General features: G+C 46.6%; 1 protein-coding gene across 1 annotated transcript in view; it reads left to right on the top strand.

The window, feature by feature from the left end:
• The window catches only part of cspg5a (chondroitin sulfate proteoglycan 5a), a gene marked incomplete at both ends in the record, with an annotated part of 29,720 nt that overhangs the window by 7,867 nt on the left and 11,853 nt on the right, over positions 1-10,000 (top strand). Inside the window, one exon of the mRNA XM_079746609.1 lies at positions 2,043-3,021. Within this exon, the coding sequence (XP_079602735.1) occupies positions 2,043-3,021 (979 nt within the window). The remainder of the gene's footprint in view (positions 1-2,042; positions 3,022-10,000) is intronic.

The raw sequence follows: 10,000 nt of genomic DNA, 5'->3' as shown, positions 1-10,000 counted from the left end.
CGGGGGTTGGTAATGATGAGGATTTATAGATGAGGAAGAGGCAAAGGGGTTGGAGAGTCCAGTCTGGTCCTAGAGAGCGACGGATTGAATCGGATGGGATGTGTGTGTGTGAGTGTGTGTGTGTGTGTGTGTGTGTTTGTGTGTGTGTGTGTATGTCAATGTGTGTGTGTGTGTGTTTGTGTGCGTGTGCATGTGTGTATGTGTGCGTGTGTGTGTGTGATAGAGGCAGAGAAAGACAGGGGTCAAGTGCAGAAGTCAGAGCAAGGGTATTTACTGTATATTACTATTATTACTAGGATATGTGAGACAAAGAGAGTGACAGAGAGAGAGAGAGAGAGAGAGAGAGAGAGAGAGAGAGAGAGAGGTTTTATTTTGTATTGGAGCTACGGCAATATATCCTCACCTCCTCAGATGATGCATTAAACAGCAAAGGATTGTGGGTCTGCCGAAAGGATTAACCTTCTATTGACCCAGATCCAGGCTACATATTGGCTACTGCTCTGTCACCCTTTAAACTGACTGACAGCTTCTGCTTGCTCCATATCTTCCTCCTGCCAATTGAACAGCCTCTCCCTCCTAGTTTTAAAGGCGCAAAACCCATTGTTCAAGATCCTCGCACTGTTATCTATGATCCATGTTTGTAATTATTGCTGTTGTATGAAACAGACATCTTTCTAATGGAAAATACCAACTTATTTGACAAACATTGCTTTCTTTGTTTTGATCTGGGTTATGATTTAGTCCCCGGTCCTTGTCACTGCAGGTATGTTATGCAAGGGAATGTGTTTTGCATTTGGGCCCAAAACCAGACGTTACATCACTGACTTTGTTTATTGTTGAGTTCTTAAGTCAGGCCCCACTGTTGTTGGAAAAATGTTGCTCTAGGTTTAACAGACACACAAACAATCACCAAATATCATAGTTTGTTATTGAGATCCTGCCAGCTACCCTCACATCTGTTGTTAGATAGAGGCTTCTGTCCTCAGCAGACATAAGGAATGGAGCCCTGGCAATATCAGGGACTGTCTACGCATCAAATCCAAAATAGTCAGCATGATACAATTGTGTGATTTGTTTGACTTTTATTTTGAAATTGCATCACAAATCGAAGTGGAAATGGCTGAAGTATTTTACAATGAAGTTACTATTTGCGATGAATTATGGCCAAAATTGCAAAGCTTCCTTCCAACTGTTGAGACGCTGTTGATCTGAATCACTAACAGAGATCATGTGTTATCCATGAGGTTTATCAAGGCACGGGGGCCTGACTCCACAGTTTAAGAATAAGAGCTGTTTAGCTGTCAAAGCAAACAGTCACTGGAACCATTCATTGGTCAGGGTAGCTGGCCCGAGGAGACGCGATCGTATCTTCTCTTGAAGATCACTCCCTCAGATCACTCCTTCTCTCTTCTCCTCCTCCTCCATCACCTCCCACTGTGCACCTCTTCCTTTAAAGCCCCCCGCCCAGACCCCCTAATCCCGTCTCCAGAGCTCATTACCCTCCGAGCACATTAGTCAATTATACCCCCTTTTTAATCCCCTGGAGGAACGCCGGCTCACAGGGGCTTTGGGCCTGGCCATGAGCAGCCCGTCCTGGGATAAAGAGAAACTTCAATACCCTCAGTGACGGATCGCTTTAATTTGCTGGGCGTGGATCAGAACCCAGGGCTTAAAGCCACACTGCAGGATCCTGCTGGGTTAGAACACCTTAACCCGGAGCTACTGAAAGGCAGTTCAGGTCATGGAGGTGTGGTGCAGAAGGTCAGCGGGCTGGAGCAGGGCAGGGACATACATCAACCAACCTCCCGGTGATGAGACCAGATGGACACAAGGATGAATGGATGCCATTGTGATGAGAATCCCTATCATCATTTTGTCAGTATTAAGATCTCTTAACATGTGCAGGGACGAGGGACTGTGTTTTGTATTTGTCGATTTTTCCCTGTAACACCAGACGAATGAGCCAGATGAAGTCTTCTCTCACTTCCTTAACGCTTTAGTTCCTAGCTCCTTAACGCTTTGTGTTTCTATGTGTTTTGCAGGCGACACAGTTGCAGCCAACATCACCGAAGCGGCTGGACTCGCTAATCGCAGCTCCCTGCTTAACGAGGGGGCGGGGCCTGAGCAGGTTGACGAGGTGCTGACCGCGGTGACCGGAGCCGGCCTGGTGTCGGCGGAGGCGGTGGCGGCCAGGGCCGGGCGTGTCGCTCGTGCCGGGGAGAAAGACGAGCAGGGCAGCGGCATGTTCGGAGAGACCGCCGTGCTGCCCGACGTGGAGGAGGTGGGCGTGGCCGCCCCTCCCCAGCTCAGCCCCGATTCGGCGGAGACGGAGCTCTTGTTGCCTAGCAACCCCCGACGCGAGGAAGCGGCGCCGCCGAGCGAGGAGGAGGAGGAGGTGGGAGGCGAAGAGGAGCGGGAGGCGGAGCCCACCAACCCGCCGTGGCTGGTCGCCAAGGACACCTCCGTGTTCGACCTGGACCCCCGCCTCCTCACCACCACGCCTCCGCCCCCGGGCGCCGTCAACCCGTCCCACCCGGACATCCTCCACGTGGACTTCTTCGACCAGGCAGCTCGTGGCCGCAGCGACCTGGCCCCGCCCTCCCCCTCCTCCCTGGCCCACGAGCTGCAGGGCGGGGACCCCACCTCCTGGGCCGTGCCCGACAACTACGACTACCTCACCCCCTACGACGAGGGGGTCTCGCCCACCGCCGACGAGTACACCTACAGCACCACAACCGAGACCTACGACAGTGCTGAGGACCCCAGGCTGGCCCCAGGTCGCCCCAGACCCCGGGCCCCCGAGGATAAGATCCCCCTGCCAGCAGGGGGCGCCGCTGCCGAGAGCCCGGACACCCCCAGGGTGCCGGTGTACGCAGTGGACGGGTCTGACGGTCTGGGGGGCTGCCGCGTGGGCTACCAGATGCTGAACGGAAGCTGCCGCTCGCCCTGTGATTCGCTGACCAACTACTGCTTCAACGGAGGGCAGTGCTACCTGATAGAGGGCCAGGGGGCGCTCTGCAGGTAACACACAGCCTCACACACACACACACACACAAACACACACACACACACACACACCTTCACACACACACACACACACACATTATAACACACACAAACACACACACGCATAACCTTACACGCAAACACACACACACACACACACACACACACGCATAACCTTACACACGCACACACACACACCCCTGCACACACACACACACACACACACACACACACACACACACACACACACACACACACACACACAGACTAAAACACACACAACCCCTCACACACAAACAGGCACACACGGACAGGCACACACAGAAACACATATATTCACACACACAGACATACCAACACAAACACACACACACACAGACATACACACACACACACACACACACACACACACACACACACACACACACACACACACACACACACACACACACACACACACACACACACAAACACAAACACTAAGCAACCACAAAGACACACACACAGAAACACATAAATTCTCACATATCATTTATAATATGTTACATTTAATATTCATCTAATATTCTTATCTCCACATTTTGTCATTCTACCTACCTTGTGGTATTATTACCCGCCTGTACACCGAATGGGAAAAGCACCAAAATCAACAGGTTTTGGGGATTTCACCTCAGAATCCTAAACTAATGCTACGGTTCAATGCTAGATCTACAACGGTTGCATGGGGATAATTCTCTGCATGAATTGAAGGTCAGAGAGATTAAGAAAACACATTTATAGATACATAGATATAAAATGAATGACGGTTCATGGATTTGGGTCGATCCTGAGATTTAATTATTTGAGTAGCCACACAAAAATGTAATATAAAAACCATATCAGCGCCCTGGTATAAGGGTCAGGACAGGGGACGGAAGACATATCTTGTCACAGAAAGGCTTGAATGAGCCATCATATCCCCTCTCCTATCCCCAATCGCATTATGATATTTATTTAGCGCCCAGCAATCAATAACAATCCTGCTGTCAAAAGAAATGTCACCAAGATTTATAATGTCATCTCATGTCTATCAAAAACCAGAAGCCCTTTGATTCAACACATTTAGCTTCTGCTTTTCTCACTTCTCTATTAACTACCTGCAGTACTTTATTTTCATTGTCATCAACAAGCAGGTAGGGGTTATGCATCTTGCTCAAGAATGTGGACACTTAGATCTCAAACCCAGAAACTTTCAGCGGAGGGTTAAACATCAGGAGACGACCACTCGACTGTCCCCATTGGTTCATCTTGACTCTCAGTTTAATGGTCTTTAATCATTGCGTAATTAGTCTCTGTGTTGTGCCAACTAGAATTATCACAGAGTAGGAGAACAGCAGCAGCAGCCCATTGCCTGATCCGTAATGAAGACGAGGTTTCATTTTGCAGAGCTTACGAGGTGAGGCCGTGGATGACATCAATCCTGGCGCTGCTACTGATATGCTGTTTAGCGTCCACTTAGTCTAAAAGGGTTTCCATGTTTAGATGGTGGAGTTGTGACCCCTGGGTCTGGGAAAACAGATAAATCCATGTTGAGTTAAAACCCAGATGAACGGCTTGCTAAACAGTTTTCCTAACGGACACACTTGGCGTTTTGTTGTTGTTGTTGTCGTTGTTTGTTTTTGCAACCGAACTGGAAATTAAATAATCCTTTTTTTTAAGAGCAGTTGAAATGTGTTTCCCTTATTGTTTATTCATCCCAGTGGAACACCAAACAGTGGATTACGAGTGTGTGACTCCTGCCTCGACAGACGCATCCAAGGGAAGAGGAAATTAATGAAAAACCAAAAAAAAGAGAATCGAGAATCGCGATAGCATCGCCATGGCAACGCTGCTTCCCTATCGATTGTGTTTGCTCCGGCAACAGCATCCCTGATGCAAAGGGACCTAGAATGGGGCTAGGCTAGCCTCTCCTAATCCATATGTTATAGTATAGCATAGCCTGGCCTAATGCATAGTCTAACCTGGCATAATCTAGCCGAGCACAGCCTTATACATAAACACAGATTATGCTTAGTTAGTTTTTGTGTGCATATATGCATTGCACATATTCTGTATATTTATTATAACAAATGACACAAAATTAATCTTATATGCAGACTATGAATTTGAATGAGATGTTGATTTAATTTATATGATAATTTAATTATTCCTAGAAAATTACGTAGGTCACACACACACTCACAGAGACACGTGAGCGTGTACACACAATGAGTATTGTAACACACACCATGCTCCTGGTCTGAGAGGTGGATTTACATCTCACTCCTTTAGAAATCCATGGCTCCTCCTCCTTCCACGCCCACCCCCCATGTCTGTGTCACGATCTTGACCATGACCTACGACCCTGTGAACCTAAGCGGAGTAATCATTATAATAATAAAGGATGCAGCCTTGTGCCTGGTTAATACCAGAAAATGAATGTGTGGTGTGGGATCTTCACATCGTCACGTTCATGTTTAATGGTGTGATAGTGAAGCCAAACCAAAAAGCCTTAAAAAAATAAGGCTCGATGAGATATGATAAAAGAAGAAAATAATACATTGAATATTTGAATCCCACCCCAGATGCCATAGCAGAACAAACAGGACAGGAATAGGAACTAGTAGTACGATTACCGGTATATTAAAAAGAAGACATTTCCTTTTGGGGTCTTGCCCAGTGTGCATTCAGCATGACAAACCTCCCCAGCGAGACCGAGGCTGAACAGATGCACACACTCACAAACCCACACACACGCAATATGGGTCAGTGGAGTGTTAAAAGGGATCAAGACCAATATGCTGTTGAGCTGTGTGTCTGTGTGTGTGTGTGTGTGTGTGTGTGTGTGTGTGTGTGTGTGTGTGTGTGTGTGTGTGTGTGTGTGTGTGTGTGTCTATGTGTGTGTGTGTGTGTCTGTGTCTGTGTGTGTCTCTATATGTGTGTGTGTGTGTGTGTGTGTGTATGTGTGTGTGTTGTGCCCATCCCTTTGTGAGTCACTGTAGTGTGTGTGTGTACACTAGTCTGCACACTAGTAAGTGTTTGGATTTTATTGTTTAGCTGATCGAGGCAGGGCCCAGGTCCACTTCTGCAGGGTGGATATGAGACCTTCCAGATATCTGTATCCACATAGCTCTCCTCTACCACCAGGGTCCTACGGCCAGGCTAACCGCTCTCTCACTGGTGGCTTGTACGGAGAAGAATGCTCTATTTAAAACTATCATGGAATGCAAATATATAAAACGTGAAGCGATGATGATTGAATCTAATGGAATACAGATCACTGATTGGGTCTTGGGATGTGCTCGGAGACACAAAGTCTGCGAAACTAAATTATGAACCAGATTCATAGGAGAACGACTGTGTGTGTGTGTGTGTGTGTGTGTGTGTGTGTGTGTGTGTGTGTGTGTGTGTGTTTGTGTGTTTTTTAAGGAAAGGTGGAAGTAGGAAGAAGAGACAGGGATGTTGAGCATCTAAGGGGAAGGGAAGGGACTTTCAGCTGAAGCTAAGATCTGACATTTCAAGCCCTCTTTACAGTCTGCCCTGTGTTTGTGCGTGGCTTTGTGTCTCTCTGTCACATTGTCCACTGGATAGCTTCTGTCTTTCCAGCAATCTTGACTACAGTGAAGACAAGCGGTGAAGAGATGAGTAAAAAATAAAGGCTACACTATTGGACACAGCGAGACTTAGGTAGCCAGAATGGGAGAGTTTTAGTTATTGTTGTGAGAAATACCAGATGTTTGAGCTTGTGTGTTTGCGGCTCAGTTGGAGTTTGAGAGAAACTGAACAATACCAGAATGTCAAAAAAAGTACAGATGAAGAGAAAGAGCGAGATAGAGAGAGAGCAAGAACGACAGATAGAGACAGAGAAAGACAGAGATAGAGTCACAGATAGAGAGACAGAGAGTGATAGACAGAGAGAAAGAGAGGGAGAAAGACAGAGGCAGAGAGAAAGAGAGAGAGAGAACAGAGAGAGAGAGAGAGAGAGAGAGAGAGAGAGAGAGAGAGAGAGAGAGAGAGAGAGAGAGAGAGAGAGCAAGAGAGTGAAACTGTGGCCGTTGGATAGAGTGAGTCAATAAGAATCTGAAACTAAGTAAGAGAATGAGTCACAACTTCACCGGCACTGCCAGCATGGAAACACTGGGGTAGAGAGCAAGCCTGTTTATTGGCCTACGTGTGTGTGCGTGTGCATGTGTGTTTATGTGTGTGTGTGTGTGTGTCTGTATGTGTCTTTTGCAGCTTGATAAAATTAAGTAGAGTTATGAAGGGCCAGCGGCAGAATTTATCAATAACCCCTCATAACCACACTCACACACACACAAACACGCACACATGCAATATTATGCGCACACACACATGCAGAAGCACGCAGCAAACACTTATTTATTCATGACAGGCAATGTGTTTTAATTGCTTACACATGCTAAGACCGCAAACCAGATGTGTGTGTATACATACTTTAATAGTTTGTTTGAATACATTTTTTATTTCATATAATGCTCACACACAAAGACAAACATATTGTGCATATAAAGCAGTCCTCCTAGGAACGATCAGTCGTACAATAGGCACACTATTGTAGCTTTGCTCATGTGTGCGACTGTGATGCGGTGCGCTTTTGTCTGCAGTGGAGGAACACAGGACACATCTGCATGTCTGGAGCTGCTGATGGTGTGTTGAGCGACTCAGGGACTCAGAGATTAATTTATTATGGGATGGATGGGCCAGCATCTGGAGGCCTTGCAGCAGGCACGCTGGAGTCATCCGTTTAGACACTCGGGAGGAGGCTGTTGAGAAAAGTGTCAGTGTTTCACTGTTTGTTGAGCAGAGCCTTTTATCTAGAGCGGCTCACTGTGAGCATTAGAGACTGTTACAATAGGAGATTAGATTTGGTTTACCATATTGGGGTTCGACCCAGAACCTTTCGGCTGAGAGATATACACCGCGAAAGGAGAAATAATGAATGAGGGACTAGGGTTGAAGTTAGGGTGAGGGACAAGGGTAAACGTTAGGGTTAGGGACTAGGGTAAAGGGTTAGGGGTTAACCACGAATTCCTCCCACACCAAGAGACACACCAAGATGCATAACGCATGTAATAATCGTCCCAGTACACTTGTTCTACACACTGGAATAGAACCTGGATGAGTCGCAGAGTGCTGCACAACGACTGTGCTGATCAACGGGTTGGTAGGAGAAGACCCATTTCCCTGAGGGGATTAGACAATGTTACTTTATTTTCTTAGGCTGTTCACTTCCATTCACATATCCTCTTGGTACAAAGGTCTTGCTTGCAAATACACTGGGCTCGGTTTCCTAATATGGAAAATTGCGCCATGAGAAGGATTATTTCAAACCTCCCCTACAAATGACACCATTTTCCTTCGAGATCATCTGTGCTTGTTTAGTATTTTCCACTCGGCCAGGACATGGGAAACACAGACATAGGAAGGGAAACACATGATCTCAATGGATCTACTGGGAGAATGCCATGATCAAGGGTGGTCCCAGATGATGTTGTTTTCTATATGGTTTTATCTTTCTAATCCTCTGTACATCGAGTAGATCCTCTCCGATCTGCAGTTGTTGCAGGCAGTCTGTTGTCCACTGAGGTTACTTGTATAGGCCTGCAGAGAACGCTGTGTACCCGGTGTCTCTAATCTAGTATAATCTGATATTTGATGAGATTTTAAGGGAGAGGAAGCGACTCGGTAGATGAAGGAATAGGGCTTATTCAAGGAGTAATGAAGGTTGCATTCCTAGTTTCCTTTTTTTAATCAGTTTAGTTTAAAGTTGTCTTTTTATTAAGTAGCCCTCCTTTTTTCTTCTTGTCAACTCTCGATGGCGGTGTGTACAGTTATGTAGGCGTTTCCAACTTTAACTGAACTTGTTGTGGTCGTTACCAGACTTTACATCAGACGGAAGCCTTCAATTACAGCAAAATAATCCAATAGTCCAATTGAGTCTCTCACCCTCATTTTAACACATTTTTTATGATGTGTTAAAACATTACCATAACCTGACACGAGACATTAGAAAGCAGGGTCCACCTATGAGCAACCTCTAAATTAGCCCCACCTATCCTGCCCCCCCCCCCCCCCCCCCCCCTCCATTATGTTTTATCAAGCCCAGCAGGGTGCTGTCTGTCAGGGAGTGCAGACCCATCTGTCCCACTGTTCAACGCTGCACGCCAAGTGCAGGGACTCTCTCTCCCTCTCTCTCTTTGTCTCTCTGCCTCCCACTCTTTCTTGTCTGTCTTTCTCTCTTCTCGTCACTCTCTCCGTCTGGCTCTCGATCTAACCTGGCATCGTTCCCCTTTCTTGCTCTCTTTCTGTCTTTCTTTCTTCATTCATCTTTTGTGTCCACATTGTCTATTCTAACTATTTTTGTACCACCTTGTCATGCCTTCTGTCCGTCGTTCTTTCTTTATTGCTGCATTCATCTTTTCTGTCTATCTTTTATCCCTCCCCCGCTATTCCAGGCCAGACTAGGCCATACCAGGCCAGGCTAGGCTATGCCAGGCCAGGCTAGGCTATGCCAGGCCAGGCTAGGCTATGCCAGGCCAGGCTAGGCTATGCCAGGCCAGGCTAGGCTATGCCAGGTCAGGCTAGGCCATGTCGGACCACGCTAGGCTATGTCATGCCAGGCCAGGCTATGTGTTTTGTTGGCTTTACCAATCGACCTCGTTAGTGATGTCATCATGGTCCGCATGCATTTTTTATGAAGCTTCTCTTGGGAAAATGAATGGGGGTTTTCCCATAATGGTCACAGTCACAGTCCCAATTGGGGCAGACCTTATCGACATAGAAGTCATTAACTTATTGTGAGACAAATTCAAAATTTCACATTTAGATACGGTCGACATTTACATAAACGCAAAATCATCTCTGTATTTTGTTTTTCTGTAAACATTATCAAGTCAAATGTTGAACTTGGCTTGAAGCAAGCTACTGTGCTATGTTAATGCTGACATAAGTTTTG

Source organism: Pollachius pollachius, assembly GCF_949987615.1.
Source record: "Pollachius pollachius genome assembly, chromosome: 1".
NCBI lineage: Eukaryota > Metazoa > Chordata > Actinopteri > Gadiformes > Gadidae > Pollachius > Pollachius pollachius.
This window is presented reverse-complemented; position numbering and strand designations above follow the sequence as displayed.